This window comes from Cuculus canorus, chromosome 1 (genome assembly GCF_017976375.1).
Source record: "Cuculus canorus isolate bCucCan1 chromosome 1, bCucCan1.pri, whole genome shotgun sequence".
NCBI classification, from domain to species: domain Eukaryota; kingdom Metazoa; phylum Chordata; class Aves; order Cuculiformes; family Cuculidae; genus Cuculus; species Cuculus canorus.
In genome coordinates, this window is record NC_071401.1 from 181,144,649 (window position 1) to 181,166,265 (window position 21,617).

Genomic DNA, 21,617 nt, shown 5'->3' on the forward strand with positions numbered 1-21,617 from the left:
TGATCACTTTCTGTTTCAAAATGCTGAATTATCATATATATTATGATTTGTCATCATATTTCCCCCATCTACATAAATGTAGCTCTGTTATCTAGGGGTAGCTATGCTCGTTGTGACAGGTCAGTTGGTTGTTTCTGCATTTCTTATTTTCCCTTGAGTATTTTCCAGGAAGGGAATGGGTAGCAGAGGCTGCATACCAGCCCTGTACGTCGCAGGAATGGTGGTGTAATGGTGTGCGTGCTGCTGCTCATTAGGTTTACACCCCACCTCTGTGTAATGGACACCTTTTAGAAAGCTGTGCTGGGGTGGTTTATCTTCGCTCAGTGGCTGTGGGCTGTCTCTGCTGTCAGCACCACGTGTTCATTCTTGCCGCTGCTGGCCTTGCGCTGCCGGCTGGCGGGATGCCTGTAGCACCTGCTGGGGCTTCTGTTCAGGGCTCTGCGGGGCCCGGAGTAAACTCCCGCTGAGGACCTCAGCTGCCACTTTGATTGTGGTTTTGCCCTTTTTGATTCTCACTGTGAGACAGCAGAGTGCCTGGGGATTTGTTTTGAGCTGTCTGAACTCAGTGAATATAGTTAGTAAGAAGCTGACCAAGGTCACCATCCTGTAAGTGAGCTTATTTACCATTGCAGACATGAAAACCTTTTATCATATGCGACCTGCCTGCTTGATATGAAAGCTCATTGGGTCAGTCTATGACAGGTTAGTGTCACGCATTACAAAAGCAGCACAGATCAGCCTGCGCATGTGTTTCTCTGTACATTTTTCAGTTTAACTTCTGCATCCCTTGTACGTTTTTGACGGTCAATAGTTCTTATAAAAGAAAAAGAAAGAGCAGCACCTTTTTATAAAAATGAAGAGGAGGCTATAAAAGGGATGTTGAAGTGAAAGAAAGATATAGTTAAATATTTAAAAGGAATTGGATATCAGGGTAGTATCTGTATGCAAAGATTTTAGGAAAAAAAGGTGGTGTGCACGTGCAAATGTTTAAAGACATGTAAAAAAAAGTCATTTTATTGCTGATATTATTTCTTTCCCTTAAATAAGCATAGCTGTTTCACCTGAGATAAGGTATAGAGTGGGGCCCTCTGGGCTGTGACTGTGTAAACTGTTTTAAGGAATTTTTGGCTCTTTCATGTCTAGATATTGCATGAGGTAATATTTATAGCCCAGTTAAAGTAGATGTTACAAGTAGTGTATACACACTCCTTGGTTTTTGCTGGTATCCGGCACAAAGTAGCTGGATATGTGTGTACGACAGAAGCAGCAAACACTTGGAGTTGGTTTGTTTTCTATTTGCCTCGGCATTGTTTAACAGTTTTGATAAGTTCCCTAGCAAATCTGTAGCTTTTGGGCATGTGCCAAAGGGCTAAGGAAAGAGCTTTACTTACATTGGTATTTAAAAATGCTGCATGGAATGTCCTTTTTAACTTCAGGTCTAACTTTTCATCCCAGGCAAAATGAAGGGATAATTGAAGATAAGCTTGAATGTCTGAAAACTTATCTTTTTTCCCCAACTGTGAGTTGGTCTAATAAAATATACTATCACAGAGTACAGACCAAGCTTATCATAATTTATGATATTCAGCATAGCTTTTGGGACCTTGGGTCAGTCAACAATGCAATACTACATCCTGATGAAATCAGAAATGCATTTCATAAAGAAACTAGGGTGAATGTAATGTTTTGTTTTGTTGTTTGGTTTTTGGTTTTTTAATAAAGTATATCTCTGTACAATGTTTAACACACCACATCCTCTCTTTTGGATAGTGCCAATCTGTTGTGCAGCATTTCTACAGTAATTAGAGAAAAGTGTGATAGAAGAATTGAGACACAGTGGAAATTTGAGACTGGTGTGTTGTAGTGTGCAAGACCTAAGGAAAAACTTATCTTCATTAGTCGTAGTTTTACCCAGTGAAACGTAGACTAATTTCTTCTTTCTCTGTGAAAGTGTTTAATGACTACTTAAAGCCCAAGAAACTTGGCAGTTAGCTGTTATCAACAGTGCTGCATCATGAATGTCAAGGCAGACTAAATTTGGTCCTTGGTAAAGGCAAACCCCTAATTCTTAATCGCATTAGTATATCTAGAGTGAGAAAACCTCTAATTCTCAAACCAAAGAAAAGTAAAGAAATTGATCATTTTATGCCAGCCTCTCTTTACAGTAATACAGTGTCATAACTGATAACTGCTATTTCATGTCTTTGTCAGAAAAAGTTTATCAGTTTCTATGGAACTGACAGATTGCTGTAGGAATATGGGTACTAGAGAAGCACATGTGGGGTTTGTGTAGCATGTAAATTTGTTATTATTAGAAGAAACTCACTGCGACTATATATTTTCCTTTTCCTTATAATTACATCTGTAGCTAAGAAGCTAAAATGTAGGAGTCATCCATAGAAGAAATTATTCTTCCGCTCGTTTTATCCAGAACTATTAGACTTTTACAGTCATGATTCTGAATTCAGCAAGTTAAGGTAGGGCTAGGTACAAGCGTGCTTTGCCATGTGTTGCATAATTGCTACCTGGATACCTATTAATAGTCAATAACATGAAGAATACAAAAGCATGATTGTTTCAGGTTTGTCCTTGAAATGTGGATCAAAGTTTATGTTCACCGTACAAATGAGTCATTGCAAGAATGGAGAGTATAGTAAAAGGTATCTTTATTTTCTTACAGTATTTGTGTAGGTTAAGTAAAATTGTTACATAAAGATTTTCTTAATGGAAAATTAGTTCTGCAGTCCAGGGAGAAGGAAATAAAAATAAACAGTAGGTAAATAAATCCTTTTAGTGGTTCAGTAGTGAAGAAGAGATGGAAAGAAAGACCCTCCACAGACATGTCACTAATGGCCAAAATTCTCTTTCTGTGTCTTCAACCATTTTTGATGGCTTTTATCTTTGAAATACATTTATTTAAATTGACACCACCTCTCCTAGTAAGTATTCATTTAGGGGTTTTTTAGATTAGGAGGGAATAGCTCTTTTGTGGTCCAGAAGGTGGTTTCTGAGTACAGTCCCTTTTGTTTAACTGATGAACTCTGTCTCTTGCCCATCAATAAATAAATATAATTTCTGTGAATGTTTATTTCTCTCTGCAATTTTGCATATTCCTGCATGAAGCAGGCGAGATTTGTTTAAGCATCTTATTTTGAATACTGATAGACATAAAGTTTTGTGATTGTGTTTTGTTGAAAAAGACATTTGTAGACCAAAATTTGTTGTGATAGTAGCTTCTTTCAGCTGTGTTCTAAAGATGGAAAATAGTAAAAACTTCAGTTCCTCAAACACGAAGGCTTCTTAGATACAGCTCCTGGCTTCTTTATCTTTTTCCTTCATATTAAAAGAAAATCTGAAAGGAGATTGTACCTGAACAAATTTAACACCATCTCCATGACAACCAGCTAATTAATCACTATCGGTGTGGCTTTGGTCCTCTTCAGTGAACTGATACTCCCAAGCTTTATTTCACATATCTTCTGGGTTTTCTATGAAGGTCATTTATTTAGTGACAGTGTTTTTTCAGGAAAAGGAACCTTTTGGTGCAAGCAACAATGTCCTCAGTTTTCTCTCAGTATTACTTCCTGCACAGTAGTAGGGGTTTTGAGGTTTTTTTCTTTTCCTTCTTGCTTTTCCTGATATTTCCATTTTGGGGGGGCATAAGTTCATTATTTATGTTACGACTGTGACCACATTGCAGTAAAGGCATTCCCAAGATAAGATTGGATCGAAGTAATTTAGTAAGGAGGAGAAATCAGTCCTTGGCAGTGTGTTTAGTGGGAGCTCGGGTAGTTACTTTGCTTCTTGGGATATATTTCGCAAGTCTGAGCCTGTGTCATTGCATTGCTGTAAGTATTTGTGCTTGCTTGTATAAAGTTGTCTCTGTACTAGCCTGTGTGAAAGTTTCTTCAGTGTTAGAGGTGCTTCGAATCGGTCAAGATACCTGCCACAGTTACTGCAACATTTTTGACATTTTGAATGTGTTTAGGAGGCCTGGTGATCATATTTTTGTTGCAAGGGATTGCAATCTTTGCCCTGTGATAACAGTCTCCAGCCTGTGCACTCTAAGAACGAAGCATTTGTACGTGGTGAGACCAAATGCCCTCGTAGCTCAATACCCCATCTTTCCTACCAGCTTCTCATAGCAGATACCTATGATAGTCTGTAGGGATGAGATGTTGCAGGGTATTTCCCCAGAATATTTTCCCAGTTTTCAACTATCTGTGGCTAAAGGAGATTGAAGCTTGCAGGCAGCAAAAAGAAGAATGAAGGGTGAGGCTAGGAAAGAACAATAATTCTCTGTTGTAAACATTTCTTATATTTTTAACTTTATTTTCTTTCTGGTGACTATTCACTGTCTCTTGCAAAATACAAATATGTTTTTTACATGTTATGTGCTTACTATGGGAGGAGAGGGAAAGCACCTGAGAATATCCCTCATTCCTGCAATCTCCTTTTCATTGAGGCATGTTTGTGTTTAATTCCAGTCTTTGTGTTTCCTGTCATGTCTCATGGATGTTTTAATTGTTTGAAAATATTCCATATGTTTACTCTTTGGGTGCCATATTTTTTGCAGGCAGTTTGTGGGGCAAACTGTCAATTATCTCATGTAATTTAGTAATACTTACAAGAGATGGATATTGGTGTTGTGTAGGTATGAACTCTGTTGAAGATTAAAGTAGTACATTAAAAAGATTGCCAAGTGATTTGTGTAGAAAAGCAACAGAAAAATATGTTTTGACTGAATGTTTTCTTTATTGTTGAAGGTACAGAAATACATATAACATACTCTGATGCTAGTTTTAAGGTGTGCATAAAACTAAAAAGAAAGCAAAAATGTTGTGGCAGCTCCCTTCTTCATAACTAGTAAGCCAACAAAATAGATTCCGAAGGCAAGAAGCACTAGCAGAAGCTGGAAATAGTTGCCTTCATAATCTGTTTTTAAATTTATTTTTTTTTTAATCACTTTGTGGGCCTGCTGGAAGAAGTTAGAGGGAAAAGATAGACGTTATGTTTTACAAAATAAATGACTGGGGAAATGGATCTAAGTGACTGTTTAGTACTTAGGATTTGCATAATGAGGAAAGGAAACTTGCATCAAAACCCGTGCTGAATTGGATACAAATCAGGCTGCAAAAGTGACCCTGAAATGGGAAACGTGTTCTTTGTGATGTTAGTTTATGTCTATTCTGAATCAGCGTTTTCAGCTACTTATTTGACATTGTCGTATATCTGGATTTAGAATAACATAATGATTTCTTCTTTTTTCTTTTCTTTTTTTGTTTTGTTTTGTTTGTTCATACCGTGACATCTTACTGACCTGGTATGTATGAAGATTGCTGTGTTCACTGCATCCTGGCTTGCTTGTTCTGTGAATTTATCACTCTCTGTAACATTGTTCTGGGACAAGCATCCTGTGGCATCTGCACATCGGAGGCGTGCTGCTGTTGCTGTGGGGACGAGATGGGAGAGGACTGTAACTGCCCATGTGATATGGACTGTGGCATAATGGACGCATGTTGTGAATCTTCAGATTGCTTGGAGATCTGCATGGAATGCTGTGGGATCTGCTTCCCATCATGAAATATTTATCCCTTTTTGTTTTATTCTCTATAAAACTGGAGAGCTTTTCTTTAAATACATTTGAAGAAAGACAAGGTAAGATTTTCACACAACCAACTGATATTGCACTGTTAATTCCCTATGTATAAATGTTTTTTAAAAAAGCAATCCTCTGTATGCTAACACAAAATGTATAGTTTTGTGTGTGAAACTCAAGCAACATTCCGGCTTCCTTTTGGCTTTGCAAATGGAAGACCTTGTTGAAACCGAATTGTAGGCGTGATAACTGCAGGCTGTATGAAGGCAAAACTACCATTTGAAATGAGTGACCGGTTTTGGTCAGAGTAAAGACTACAGGGCAAAGCCTTAAGCATTTGCCTTTAAGTAGTTTAGTGTTTAAACACTCAAATGCCTCCATGCATAACATGCCTTTACAGGCATTCTGGAAAGCAAAATGTCTTAATTTCAGTCTCTTTGCATTGAAAGCAACTTTGTTCTATTATTTTAAACTTAATACAAAGTCAGCCTTGGGAGTGTGCTGTTGGTTTTGGTACAGTGGTCGCATGGGCAGTATTTCTTTTGTTTATAGGTGTTTCTTTTGTTTTATTTTTTGTTATTTCTTTAACTATCTCATTGGTTTGAGAGAGATTCCTGTTATTTTTCAGCATCAATATGGATGCTATGGGAAAATCTGGCAAACTGAAGTCAATTAAAGTTTTGCCATGTTCTACAGTAACAAGATTTTGTTGTTATCAGTCAAGGCAGAATAGAGAACTTACGTTTTATTTCAGTACTAATATTACTTGAAGTGCTTGATTTTTGAAAGAGACTTTGAAAAATCTGTGTAGACATTATTATATCCTTAGACTAACAGACTAACTAATAGACTAACAAATCTTCAGAATTTGGCTATGAAAAAGGAATTATCAGAAGTTAACTCAAGAATCTAGACCTGTATGTTAGTGTCACTGTCAACATTTGTGGCTTTACAGCCAGTATCATCTAACTTAGCATTTATTTCCTCACCATGTGAGAAATATCCAAAGAGGATGGCAAAATTTAAACAGGGTATAAAGACCAAATTAAAATTTACTTCCTCAAGGAATTCTGTCATTGAATGCAAAAATGTTTATTCTTGGATGTGTCTTAAGTGTTACTTTTAAAAAACTGTGTGAAATAGAACATTTAAAAGATGTATCATATCCTTTAACTATAAATGGAATATGATTTAAAATGTTTGAAAAGTATAGTTAGGATCTGGTGGACAAGTTGCTCTCTGTTACACCACTAAGGTTTTCTGAAAATTATCACTCTTTGTAATTGCAAAATTAATTTAGTCCAACACATAAAAAAGTTTAAAGCATTCTCAGATTTAGGGAATAATAGTACCCATTTTCTTCACCGTCTTCTAGTTCCTCCCCTCTATGTCTATAGCTCATTAACTTTTCTCTGTAAACCACCTACACATGTTGATTTCACAAACTTCCTTATGTACACTCCAGATTTCCCATTTGTAGATTGTTGGATCTCATGAAGTTAGACCTTGTTACAAGAGTCATCAATAGCCAATAGCTTATTTCTGTTGAGTGAATTGACTATAAATGTCTCTTTCTGCTTTAGTGAATTCAATTTATGTAAATGTGACAAGCTGAAGATCACAGGAGTGTGAAGCTAAGTCAACAAATGGTCTGATATTAACTGAAGCTTCTCCCTGTGAACACTGACTAGTAGTGCCTACTACTGCAAGTTATCACTGAAGGTAACATAGCTGAATCCTCAACTATTCTAGGGAGCTAGGAGGTGTTACTTTTTCCTTAACATCTGCAATATTGTGGTGTATTCTCATGCAATGCAGATTTACTCAGAGGGTTTCTTATCTATTTTTTTTGATAGTTAGTACAAGATTTGAGTCTTATCATGTTTCCTTTTAATTTTTTTTTCATATATTGGGCCAGAGTCAGATCTGTGTTGCATAAATTAAGTGCATTTCCATTAACGTCAGAATTTTCCATTGGTTTAGCTCCAGCTAGGGAGCACAAAGATATTATGGTAATAGGCAGGCTAATAAGGAATTGTATAGTTAAATTGATAAATTCCCTGGGCTCAGAATCAGGCCCATGGGGCTCAATTATGACTCCTTAAAGTCTGAACCATATTGGAAAGGGGAAGAGGTGCCTTGGTTGAGTGGCAGTGCCTGGAGGCATTTTGCCTTTGTAAGGCATAATGCCTCTGGGGAAATAGGGGGCATCACAGTGAGCACTGGGACTAGATGCACCTTGGAAAAAGTCTAGACAGTGCTTCGCCCGTTGTAGGTCTATGGTGGACACTCTGGTGGTGGGGACATGCTCTTTGGGGCTAGGCAGCAACATGAATTGTCCTTACTCCTGTACTCCTGGTCTTGATGGAAGTGAATTATGGCTGTTTCTTTTCTGAATGTGCTTTTTGGGACAACAAAGAGGACCCCCAGTCTCCTATCCTGTCCCGACATATGTTCCCTGCCAAAGCAGTTCCAGTTTTGTGTTTGGAAAACTGCACAGTGTGTATTAAGCTTTTAGCAAATACTGGGTGTTAGTAAAAGTAATTTTTACTACAGAATGACATAGTTTCAGAAGAAAAAATACCAATCTAGGGAGTCCTTTCTCTGTGTAAAAGTTTATTTATTCAGTTTGCTTTGCACAAACCCTTCTTTCTACTTACAAAAACACGAGAGGTTTCTTTGATTTATTGAAATTATGAAAACCTAGGAATTCTTAGGAATTGTATTTACTATTAAGCATTTAGTTCCAATACTGTTAAAATACAAAGAACAACTAGAAGAACTCTGTTCATGCGTGTATTTGAGTGTGTGCAGACTCCTTCAAACACACACACACACACACACACACACACACACACACACATTCTTTTCCCACTTTGTGAAAGTGAAAATAGTGTTTATTAGCCCTCATAGTGGTTAGAAGTGTCAAAGTATTACAGACAATTGAAAAGAATAAAAAATTGTATGATTTGTTTGACATATAAATGTAAACTGCTACTGTTTGTCATAGAGATATTAGCACTTTTGTAAAATGTATCATCTTTGTAGCAGAAAATATTAGTATGTAGTTTAAGGAATTCCTTTCTATATTTATATTCTTAAATTCTGTTTTGTAATGTTCACTCTATAGGCAATCTTGTAAGCACCTTGTATAATTAAAACAAGCAGAATTAGAAGGAGAGAAATGTGAAAATACAGTTTAAATAAAACTAACACATCAGAAGTTAACTGTGTTTTATAATAGTTCTTGTGAAGTTGTACAGTGTTTCAGTATATAGTTCTGCAAACTGGCCCATTTGAAAAAATGGTAACTTGCTATTCATTTTTTTATATCAACTGGATGTGCTATTCTCAAACACTATTTTGAAATAAAGATCTTTATTTTGAAACTTTGGGATAGCTGCTTCTTGTGGTCTTTTCCTGTTACTGTTCTGAATGATATTTTCATGTCTTGTTACTGTTTTTTTTTTTTCTGTTATAATGCTTCCTGAACGCTTTGAGTGATTTGCACAGAGGGTGAACCAATGTAGGTGGGTTATCTTACAGGTGGAGCTAAACCAATGCAGGCACTGGAAGCTATGCTAGCATGAATCTCCAGCAGTAAAAAAGTTCATCGTTAAGAGGGCAAATTCATTCCTTAGTGGAATTATATTATTGAGATGCTGTTCTGGTAATTATTAAATTTGATCAAAATGCAAATTTTTTTTAATACATCTGCAGCAATAGTCTTTTAAAAAAACCAAACAAACTCTAAAACTCTGTTTCCTAAAATCAAGCTGAACTGAGTGTAGTCAATTCAGAGTATCACAGTAGATCTACTAAGGTCTAATGGCTTATGCAGCCTATGAAACAAAGATTTATACACAGTATCACTATCTTCAAGTCAGGTGTGTTTTTAAAATCAGTTATCTTAAACATGGATAAAGTAGGTTATTTCAACTGATTTAAGCAAAGATTTTTTTTTCCATGTTGGCTTAAGCCAAGTGTGACCATGCTAATGCTCCTTTAAAACTGCAGAAACAGTCTTTTGCACTACTTTTTCTGTGTCTCCTAAATTTATTGAACATTCTATGATGTCTGTGATATGTGGGCTGTTAGAGGGTCTAAAAAATTCTGATATGTCTCCTCTAGGCATTACAGAGGTAAGATGTTAAAACTAACAGAAATTGTGCTTTAATGTGTATCATGAAGTCTTGCCATTGAGACTGTGTGCCTAAATAATTGTGTAAGAGAATAATAAACACATAGACAAGTAATTGACCATTTGAGATTTATTACAGGTGTTCTAGGCAGTATCCGTAATCCCTAATATTTCTAGAAAAAATGGTTTCAGTAGATTATGAACATTTGGGAGGTTTTGGATTGAAAAATTACTCTATTGCATCTACCCTACTAGTGTTAAGAACTGTTTGTTGAGTTTGGTGTAACATTGCTTTCATAATCTTCTAAATGAGAATCTTTACTGAGCTGTTCATGCATTTTTAAAAACAATTGTCTTAATGATTGTTATATTTGACGTGTGTTCATGGAGAGCAATGTTGATTGTATTGATGTATTTCCACACTAAAGCTCCGTTTGTCAGCAGTCTTGTAACTTTCTGAAAGACAGCATATGTGTCATAGAATGAATCATACAATGAATCATAGATCAAAAATCTTTCTCCTGGCTCCAAAATTAAATTAAAGATGAGAGAAATATTTTTCTGTCTTTATGTGAGTGTGTACACTGCGTGTTGGAAGACTTCAGGTAATGTTGATGGTGACAGTAGTAGCTGTAGAATTCTACAGGCATTAATCTTACTTCTTTTCCTGTCTTCTAGCCCTTCTGACACTTCTTATCACTTCCAAAGAGGGCAAGGTACCTTAGCTCAATTTTAGCATCACGATATTGAAAGAAGTTCAATAACTATAATACCCTGCACCCACTTCCGTGATGCGCTTGTTCATTGTGCTCGTTGTACTCAAATGTGAAGTTGATTGCTTGTACAAAATTCAGTCGCTTCGTAAGTACTTGCTTACGCTATTTACAAGATGCTAGTGACATGAAAGGAAGGCCTTTCTCTTCTTTACAAGTCTATAATATTATAGACTGTTTCTACAGTTGGAAACAGAAATTTCTCTGAATTACCGTTCTGCAAAATAGGCAGATATTGAGTTTGATTAGGTGATCCTAATCCCTATATGAATTTTAGTGTATCAGTTCACCTCACTTAAAAGTTAATTTAATAAAATAGTACATGCAATCCTGTTTGCCTCCTCTACATGTATATTTTATAGCAGTTGTTCAATACTCATTATTGTTCAATACTCATAAAAATTGGACATTAGATGAAAGATTGTATAATACCTTTTATACCTTTAATAGTATCTTACTAATTTTTATTCTGATGTGCATATATTTTTTTAACGGACAAAATACTCCACTATAATTGAGGCTCTTTATATTATCTCAGTAGGGTATGTAATTGGTGCCCAAGCACTATACAATTCCTCTTCAATCAGTGGTGTAAGCTTCTGCAATCTGTCTCATCTCCAAGTTGCACAAAGTGACCGTACTGTGAATATGCAGTACTCCCAGCTTGTATGTGTTTCACAATACAATCTTTTTCCACAGTGCCTACCTTTGTTTCTTTGTCACAAGATGGTTTTGTTTTGTTTTAATCTTTATTGTTCAAAGAGAACAGAAAAGGTTTTTGTTATGGAGGTCTAGGACAATACCAAGATGTACGCTATGTCGTGATTTTTTTTTGTCTTTTCCCTGTTCACTGCTATATGCAACTCCCAGTCAAATAAATACATGAAAGTGATGTCTTGGAACTTTGGAATATATCTAAGAAACTGTAGTTCAACAGAGTTTTATCTTTGAATATATGAAATTCAAAATATGGATTGTGTCTTGTTTCTTGAAATAATGAACTGAAAGTTCTGTTGAGATGGCCTCTGCAGAGTCTTGCAAACTGTCAGTCTTCACAATAGTTCTCACAAGAATAAGACCGGTACATTATTTTAAAATTAATACCTTTTTACAGTGGCATGTATATGGTAGCTTTTATATTCTGTGCTGCTTTCAGTTACTGAAGACTAAGAAAAAGCTGGGAAAAAAAATGTATTGAACAACGTGGGTTTTCTTTCCTCCCTAGGAAATGCAACTCCATTTGTCGGTTTCTTCATGTGAGGAGGAGACACCTTGATTACATATTTGATGTAGACTAGCAGCAGTGGTTTAGAATCCACAATAACTTCAAGGGCATTGGAAGTAGCATGTGAAGGATGAAGGGGAATGTGATGCAAGGATTCCACTACTGTTCACACTGCTGTCTCTGCATCAGTAATCTGCTTTGCAACTATCAAGTTTTCATGGGGTTAAGTTTAAGAAAATTAGGGTATCCAGGACTGAAATTTTACATTGTATTGTTTCTTCAGGAAGAATAATTAGACATATTTACACAGTTACATTTTAGTAAACTATTATGCCAGCTTAACTGTAACACATTGTCTGGTAAAAGTACATTAAACAGCAATCCAAAAGCAATTTAGCCACTGAGGGCATTATTTTCTATCTAATTATTCACAAATTAATGAATAAAATTAAATTCCAGTCACTGAAAAAATGAAGCAATGGTAAGAATCAGAACTACAGATTAGTTAAAGCTATGCAATGCATAACAGAATTAAAGCTTTCTTTTATTCAAATTCAATGCTTAAAAAAGAACAAATCCATCATCTTGAAATCTGACTTGTAGCTTGACATTAAAAATAATATGAGTAGAATTTTCAGTGGGGTAAGCACAAAACTAGTTCAAGTAGTGTCACTCTCAATTAATGTACTCAGGTGGTGTGCCCATTAAAATTCCCACTTGTGGGTTCAGCTCTCTATGCAAATGGGGTCATTACCTGGAGAATTTAATTGGGTGTGACACTGGGAGTAAGAATTTTCCTTTCAAAATAAACCTACTTGCACACATTTTCACTAGAAATTTGATTGTTGCATATACATCATATTGTTTGGCTCTATAAATATTTACCAAAACTGAGAATGTCTTCACTTATTTATTTTTTTACAGGTGATTCATAATTCATCAAAATGATTTTTAAATTGTTCCATGTATTGCATATGGAAGTATTGTTACAAAAACCTATGGTGAAAATGGGGATTTTGGTGTTGAAATGATATTTTTACAGGTTTCACATCCTTTTAAACCTAATAGTAATTTTTATAGCATCAGAAAGCAGAACTGTAATATAGTATGTAGTTTTTGTACAGGTAAATGAAAAAAAGGCTATGTCATACTTGTATCTCACAGATTGTTTGGAAAGGACAAAAATATGCTTGGTTTCTGAGTAATACTAGCTTCCGGGTTTTGCTGGAAATTACTTTGCAGGTTCATTTGTATAAATAAGGCTGATACTAAAAAATACCAATTCCAAAATGCATGCAAAAATACTGTGGAAATGCAGAAGAACATAGTTGAAAGGAAGTTCTAGAGAACTTGTAGTTAGGCAGACTAGGCTGAAACTGTCTGAAAAACATGTGATTGAAAACCTCTAATGAAGAGAAATTTGGACACTCAAGTTGGCACTACTGCTGCAGTAGTCTTACAGATAAAAAGATTTATTTCTAAAATCCCATTCCATCTTATTTTCATTTCTGCAAGGAATACTTATGTATCCATGTTCTATTCCCAGTGGATATGTAGAACTATCATCATTCTCTTGTCATAACCTTTCATATATTAACCTTTCCTTTTTGTGTACTCCTTTCCAGGAGTTTGTGTACTCCTGCCTAGTTTACTCTTGTCCAGTGTAAAGAAATCCATTCTGGTTTCTTCAACCTGTCTTCTTCAGTAGAACGTTTAATTCAGGTATTGTAGACTGTACAGACAATGCTTCTCATTTGGAAGTATCCTGAGACTGAGGGGAGCAACTTGTGAAGGGACTTTCTCTGCTAATAAGAAATATAGATGTTGGATGCTGATGTCTGTTTCAGTTGCATTAACTTTTCTAAAGGAAAGAGTCCAAAGAATTAACATTGTGATCTTCTACATAAATACCTGAAAGATTTTCATGGTATTTGTAGAACACTTTTTAAAATTTCCAGGGTGGAGACCTGCAGGTGTTGTCTTAGCAAACAAAACCCGAAAATTAACCTACCACGTGTTTAAAGCTGATCTCCATTTGTTTTTCTGTATTTTTGCTCCATCTGAGTCTTCAGCTTCTTGCTTTTTCTGTTCGACACTGTGTTTTCTAATCCAGCATCTTCTGTGTATTCACTAAAACTTCTTGTCCAGTTCTGTTGGTTCTTTGATGCCTGATGCTGTTTATTTACGTGGAAGACCCTGATACTGAAGAATGGTATTAAACTTGCCTGCACCTTTGTGGTGGCCTTACCATATGGTTCTAAGGCCCTAGAGGAGAGTGGATTTAAACATAAACAAACTGCATTACAAAATGTTGAAGCTACCTTGCTACTCTTTGTCTTCAAAAATAATAATTACAATTTGGGGAAAGCTCATTTTATTCTCAGGGAAAATCATTGGAAGCTTGTTCTGGAAATAAAGATAAATTAAATTATGGGAAAGTACTAATGCAAGTCAATATCGTTTTATGAGAAATACTTCTTGATTGTTATTTACTAATAAGAATAAGAGTTTGGCTGATAAAAATAATTGTATAGCCATGATTTACTTGAGTTCTTAGGACTTACTTGACATCCTGATTGGCAAGATTAATATGTGCAAATGACGTAGACTGAAACTGAGTAATGATAGGTCTCAAACAGTTTTAAAATTAAATCCTTGTTAAAATAGTGATTTTAGAGAAGTATTATGGAAATTGGTACTGTGCCTGCCACTATTCAACATTTTCATCAATTATCTGTAAGCATTTCTAGCAGAAATCAGTAGCTGATGGAACAGTAAATTAGATATGTACCTTGCTACAAGATGCTTATGTAGAACAATCTGGACCTGATAGGGTGGACCTATTCTGAGAAAATATTTTTCCATGGTATGAAAGAAAAAGGAAATATTTAGAATATACTTTGTAGAAAAAAAAGGTTTACTTTAAACACTTTGAAAAGACTTGAGGATCATGATGAAGAAGGCACTGAACAATGATTTTCAGTTGAAATGCTGTGGCCTTTCACAGTGACCTTTCGATTTTTAAATGGGTAATGCAGTGAGTGGAAGCAGAGAAGAGAGTGTACTTAGGAAACTAGTTTCAGAACACTGCTTTCTGACCTTCATGTTTTGAAAAACAGAAACAGTCCAAAACGGAGCCACAGGAATAACTTAGAGACATAAAATTGCTTTAAAAGAAGAGAATTGTAGGGTTTATTCTGTATAGTTTGTCCAGCAGGTGTGATTTCATCAAGCTACACCAGTATATTCACAGGGAAAAATTACTGTGTTCTGAAGCTTTTCTTATTCTGCCAGAGAGATGCAGAAAGAACTGAAATCTAAAGCCAAACAAAAACTGCTGTCAAATTTCTTAGGTGAATGTAACTGAGAAGATAGTAATAAGTAGAACAAACTACCAAATGCAGTGTTTGATTACTCACCTTCTGGTAGTTTTAGCTCTCAATGGAATGGTTTTCTGGAAGATATGCTTACCTTTGAAAGGCTCTGTGTGTATACGCATACATACATACATATATATAGCATATACAGAGAAAAAAATAGAAAAATATATATAATCAATATTGAAATAGATGGGGTTTTACTTCCTTTCATATTGGACAGGTTAGATGAGGTGTTGCAGTAATACCACATGAAATGTTGTCTGGCAGCAGTAATAGATAATTTAATCATTTGAGTGAATTTTGTAGAATTCTTACTTTTGTCAAACATTAAAAAGAACAGAAAGAAATGTTTTTCCATAAAATTTTCATTGGCAAAATATCTCTGTGTATTCTAGCTGTATAAGAAAAGTAGCGCTATTCTCTACTGTTTATCACTTGTTTTCGGAGAGAGCATTTAATAAGGAGGTGATGTTTTCTGACCCGTGCTCTGCAAGACACCTGTATTGGGTAAAGCAGGGGCAGTTATCTTAGGTCTCTAAGATGAATTGCTACTTGACTGTCTTTCCATAACAGGTTCTATAACAATTTAGTGGGTTGGGTTTTTTTCCTGTTTTTCTTTACCCTTACTGGTGTGTGTGAGAAATACCAATACATGTGTCTAATCTCATGAAATGGAGTTGAGATTGTGCTTTGTTTTGCTAGTGCAGGATCTCCACAACACAAAGGTGTTTGTCTTCTCTCATTGTAGCTGTCTGGGATAAGTGACATTCATGTATGTTTTCCATACCAACATTCAAGTAGGCTATAGTTCTGGACTAATAATTCAAATAAAGATTAATTTCTATTGCAAAAATGTAAAATACATTAAATGTTAATTTCAAGGGCAAAGCTAAATTGAAGTCACTAAGAAAATACTTTAAATTAGATGAATTACCTGTAAAACAAACATTATAGATAAAAAGTGAATTTACTTAATACAAAAAAGTTAATAAAATGGGCTGTGAAAGGAAGATGAGCAGCAGTGTTAAGATAAATAGTCCACTCACACCAAAATAAAGCATGAAAGTTCATCTATGATCTAGTAGTTTATGGAAAATTTTGAAAGACAATATGCATTCTAATGTATTAAACTGAGGTTTGCGTGTTGTGGGCTGTCAGTAGGCTCATCATAATCTTTACTGGTCTACCCTGAAATGTTAAAAAACGCAAAAAGACAGAACTATAAGGTCCAGTTGCTCTGGACTGGGGAAAAGAAGTGGGTACTTGTTTTCTTTTTTTGTACATTCTCCTCCCACGTGTTGCAATATGGGAAATTGCAAAGCAGGTGGAAAGGTCAGTCATGTAAAGTATTTACTGCATATTTCACCTCCTTAGTGAGAGGTTAATACAGTGCTGTGTTACATTGATTCAGCAATAGTTTTTCATTCTTCTCCTCCAGGAGAAATTTAACTCACAAACTATACAGTTGTATTTATTTATTTATTTCCCTCAGGCTACTTCTTTGCTTCTGTGGTCTTCTTGAGAGAGTTGAAGGATGAAATGAAAATTGACCCCAATGGAAATCAGAAGTAGTTTATTAGACTGTATTTTGAGACATCTTGGGATTTCTTCAATGACGGAAGAATTTTCCCCTTTTCTTAGCGTTGTTTCCAGAGAGAAAAGGGCTTAATAGTCCACTGTGATGTATATGCTTGCATCTGTGTTTGTCCATTTTCTTACTCCCTACTAATAACTTTTAAACCTGTTGCTCCCATTTAAACGAAGTGAAAAATGGGAGAAATTGAAAAAAACCCAAAACCCTAACAAAGGAGAGTGGGCCTATTCCTACCTCCCTGAGTGGGCACTTGCAGAATTTAAGGTTGACTTCTGTAAATATGAGTAGTTCAAATTGCTTTCAAAATTAATCCTACTTCTTTTTCTCATGTTTTGCAATATTTGCTTTTGGAAAATTTATGGTATTCCTCTTCAATGAATCAGGTTTTTTCCCATCAAAAAACTTTCTAAATCAGTTGTTCCAGGGAAGCCTTTAAAAAGAAAGCTAGACATGACTGAAAAAATAATTTGGTAGTGACTAAGGAAAAAAGTCTGAAGGGTTGAAAAAGAAAGTCTTTTTGTATTAGCACATGTGCTTGTTTATTTTCTTTTTACCGATAACAACTTTTGACTCAACACTAGATTTTTAAAATTTTAATGCCATAGAATCTACGGAAACAACTTTTTGCAATAAAGGTTTTCTAATGCAAAAATAAATAATATACTGTGTAATTGTGCTCCCAGTTAGCATTAATAAAGTATTATAAGCGTAATTTTTGCAACTAAAAGTAGCACTGTAGTTGTCACATTTTACTGTACACATAGCTTGATTGTTGCAGAGTAGACATCTGCCAGAAACATTTCCATTTAGCATGATGAATTTACTGTAACCCTGTCAAAAATCACGTAACAATGCCAAAGTATCGCTTTGAATATAGATTGAAAAACAGAAATAAGTGTGTTGAGGAAGGTTTTCAAATTGTCTCAGAATCCAGTCATTACTGGTGTTACGGCTATGCACGTAGGAGCGCTGCTGCTCCGTGGGGGATTCCTGGGATGTGAACATTACTTACTTAATCAGGGTAGTGAAATGCAAGATCCTGTTGACTGTAGGTACCCTGAGTAGGCTATCAGCACCCCAGCGAGGATGCTGGCGCACAAAAGGCAGGCAATTTGCACGAAAGTGTAAAGACTTTTTGGAGCCTTTTGTTAAAATTAAAATGGGAAGGGCACAATTTGTTTGTGATATGTACTGTATTTCAGGTGCTTGATTTTTTACTAATTCTGTATTCCACTGTGCAGCGCTGCTTGGGTTAATAAGCTTGTTGAAGCCTTCTGTCTGAATTATTTGGGTCCAATTCTGAGCTCAGATAAACAACAAAAGAGACAATCAGGGAAAGCACATGCTGTCTGGAGGCTTTATGGTAATTCTCTAAGATCCTGATATTTCAAGTAATAGTGTATCGGTAAAGGTAAGTACTCCTGCATCTTTGAGGAAAGATTCTTCAGCGTAGTGTGTGCTTTAAATAAACGTATATATCACTTTTTTCTCAGGTTAGATCTTATTGTATTTTCAGTAGAGGGCAAAGGTGTCCTAGCGTGTTTCAGACTGAAGTTAAGGTATGATCTTGGGATGTAACTGAAACACCAGATTTGTATATTTTACAAAACTTATTTTTGAAAGAGAATTGCAAATATACATCTACATTTGTATAAGCCCACTGTCTGCCTACCTGTATGAATATTACCATAGCCTTTAGATAAATCCTGGAATGATGGGTATTATTTCACTACGTAGTCTTCTTTGATGGAGTTTTAAACCATAAGCAATGGAACTGATTGCTCACATGTAGATACAGTGACTGTGATTACTCCTAACATTAATATATTAAACAACAGACATGCATTGTTTGTTCTGTTATGATTTTCTATTGTTAAGCTGATTTCAAACACTGTGTATAAAGGTCTGATGACAGAGTAGCCATTTGCTATGTTAAGGGAACTTCTGCCTTTGCTGGTTTGTATGAAAAACTTCACCATTGAAACCAATACTAAATGGAGGAACCTGTATTTCCCTCTTCCTTTTCTTTCTTAGAGGTGTGCTTCAGGGTGCTGGGACAGATGGTGTAAGGCAGTTTGAGAGAAAAAATACCCAAACCAAAACCAAAACCGAAGCAAAACTCTCAAACTTCCTGAGAAGTGATAGTCTAGAAACCATGTTATGAAACAGACAAAGGGAGAATTTCTTTGTTCCTTCAGAGAGCTCTGGTGAAGTGTGTGGGAAAGTGCATGTCCTGTGAACTTTCCTTTCGGTATCTATAATCATTGAATTTAGCTCTATAAAGCAAATTGCTATGTGACTGTAAATGTTAATATTTGTACGTGCACATGAATTCCTGTCTAAATATTCTTGCTTTGAAGGCTTATGGCTCACATCTTCCTCCTGCGAATAGCCCAATGCGCTGACTGACTGACAAGACACCCTATTCTGCTATGACTGAATTAGGGCTGATGATACACATGTTACACACAGTGCTGCCTGACAAATTGAATCAGCTACTCTAAGTGATTTTGCATGTTTCAGAGTACTGGGAAACTCTAAGGGCATCAAGTCAAATTACACATTGATCGCAGTTTGCCCTGTAGCTTTTGCACACAGAAGGAATCACATACAACACTTAGAAGATTAGCGGAAGGGACTGCACAAGGGAATATCACATGTAAGCATGTAGAAGTTGGACTTCTCTGGATGATAGTAACATTGCAAGTCTAGCCATCCAGGAAAGAGCAAAATTTATGTTGATGAGCACTTCCCAAATGACACAGACACAGAGTTCATCATCCCTCCTGTAGACTCTGTAATTCCCCACTTAACCATACTATAATTCATGTTTGGTTTGGGGTTATATAAGCAAAATATCAGAATATCACAAAAAATAATGTCAAGATTTGTTTTATACAGAAATACAAATTGATATGTATTAACGTTTATGAACTGCTATGTATTAGACTATATTTAGCCACGGAGAGCACTGATCTACTATAGTATGAACTACAACTATCTAGAGCTTGGATGACTGACCAGTAGTCAAAAACCTGAAAACACAGCTTTTATTTTCAGGCTTTTCTTTGGAACCACAGAGGCTAAATGCTTCCTTAAAAAGCAGTAGCAAAATGAACGTAAAAGTCAAGAAAACAAGGATTTTTTCGTATGAGCTCTTTGTTCCATTGGCTAGCATTTAAAGGACAGTACAAGCTACTGTATGAATTACAGTGATATGCCAGGCATCGGCACAAAGGCTTATCATTATTTCATTTGCAATGCTTGCCCTATCTGAGGTCTCCTACATCTCTTTGGTATGGCAATGAGCAGATCTTGCCGCAACTCACAGCATGCTTCTCAAAATTCTGTCATTTAGAAGTAGTCCTGAAATAATTTCAATAAGTCTCCATTTACTGGATCTCAGTTTATCAATCATTATGTAATTTATGCACAGTAATTTATGTACAGTAGGGTCAGGTTTATCTGAGATATCTGTATTTCAGCTTTTCTGAATGGTCAGCCAAGTCATTTAGTCCACTAAATTATCTGGAAGATTTCTAATTCCTGTTAGTTGCCAAGTAAATTTCTTGTTTGTTTTCTTTTACTTAGGTATTAAAAACACTAGCACTGTTTTTCCCGTTTTTGTTTCTATTCCTAAGAAATCAGTCTCTTCGTCTCTTAGTATTCTCTCTTACAGTCATAGATCTAGTAAACATACCAAGAAAACATGTTCTATCGCTTCTTACATTGACTGAGGTTGCCAGTCAGCAAGAGGTGACAGCAAATGAAACTAAGGGATTTTTATTGTTGTGTATGCACAAACATTATGGGTTGTTTCCTGTCACATTCTATTTTAGACACGTCCTTTACTTCTCTCACCTAATGCTTACTACTCAGTCATGAGAAATATTTCAGGAAGAATGTGCTGTTCCAAACTCTTCTAACACGGTGTCTGTTTGTTTGCTTAGGCTGTGAATGTTTAGTATCTTGCTTCACCAGATATGGAGGTGATTTGAATTGAAGGACTGATAGTCTTTGGACTGGACTTTAAAAATCTCCTGTATCTGTTGTTTAAGGTCAAATGTCTCAATAAAATATTTCCAGAGAAGTGACTCATTAGGTTATACTTTTATCAGGTCCCCTTTGCATATTTCCCCCCGGTGAACTTGATTTAAAAAATGACAACGATGGTACTTGAGTTTGGGGGGTATTTCTGCACTGTGGTGCATGTTGTGTACAGAGTTTTTTCCTAGTTCTGCTTCTGGGCTCCCTCTGATCTTTGTAATGTAGAGTGCAGTGCTGTCTTCCGTAGGCACTTCTCATTTTCTTAACTTGTTCTTCTATTCCTTGTACAGGAATAATTTGTGGAGCTACACAGGGGAATCATTCACAATACCAGCCAAACTGCAGAAAAATATTTATAAGGATTCCACAGAAATGAAAAATTATGAACATTTGTCTTTTTTTTAAGCTCAAAATAAGAAAAAAATGAAGATCCCACAAGCACCTAAAAAGCTTTCCACCTTGACTTGCAAAACGAACACAGAAATACAAAAGTCTTACCCACTACAGATGCAACATTATTTCTGTGGGAATTGCCTTCTTTAGGATTGTGTTGAGATCATAATGAGTAAACAAAAAGATTATTGCGTGAAAGCTAAGAATTTGTTCATAAAAACGTAATTTTAAAACTTGAATAACTTTTCTCCCCCCACCACTTGCATGCACAAGCAAATGATACAAAGCGAATACACAGCAGGATTAAATTGCAACGAAATATTTCATTTTCAATAAACAGCCAGTCATTTTTTGTTTTCTCCATTTTTTGGTGAATGGTAGTATATGAATTACTGGCATTCACCCTCTTGTTTAAAGCTGTTTGGAGTTTTTCTCCCTGCCACAAATCACAGTTGTGAATGCAGG

The 21,617-nt window shown here is 35.8% G+C and overlaps 1 protein-coding gene across 5 annotated transcripts in view; it reads left to right on the plus strand.

Annotated features, from left to right (window-relative positions):
- The window catches only part of MDFIC (MyoD family inhibitor domain containing), a 53,551-nt gene extending 44,368 nt beyond the window's left edge, over positions 1–9,183 (plus strand). For 4 of the 5 annotated variants that reach the window (XM_054070442.1, XM_054070419.1, XM_054070435.1 and 1 more), the window contains one exon: positions 5,336–9,183. In XM_054070442.1, coding sequence (XP_053926417.1) covers positions 5,336–5,583 — 248 coding nt within the window. In that variant the 3' untranslated portion in view covers positions 5,584–9,183. The remainder of the gene's footprint in view (positions 1–5,335) is intronic. The other variant, XR_008450501.1, reaches the window with a different exon arrangement.
- Positions 9,184–21,617: the final 12,434 nt, after the last annotated feature.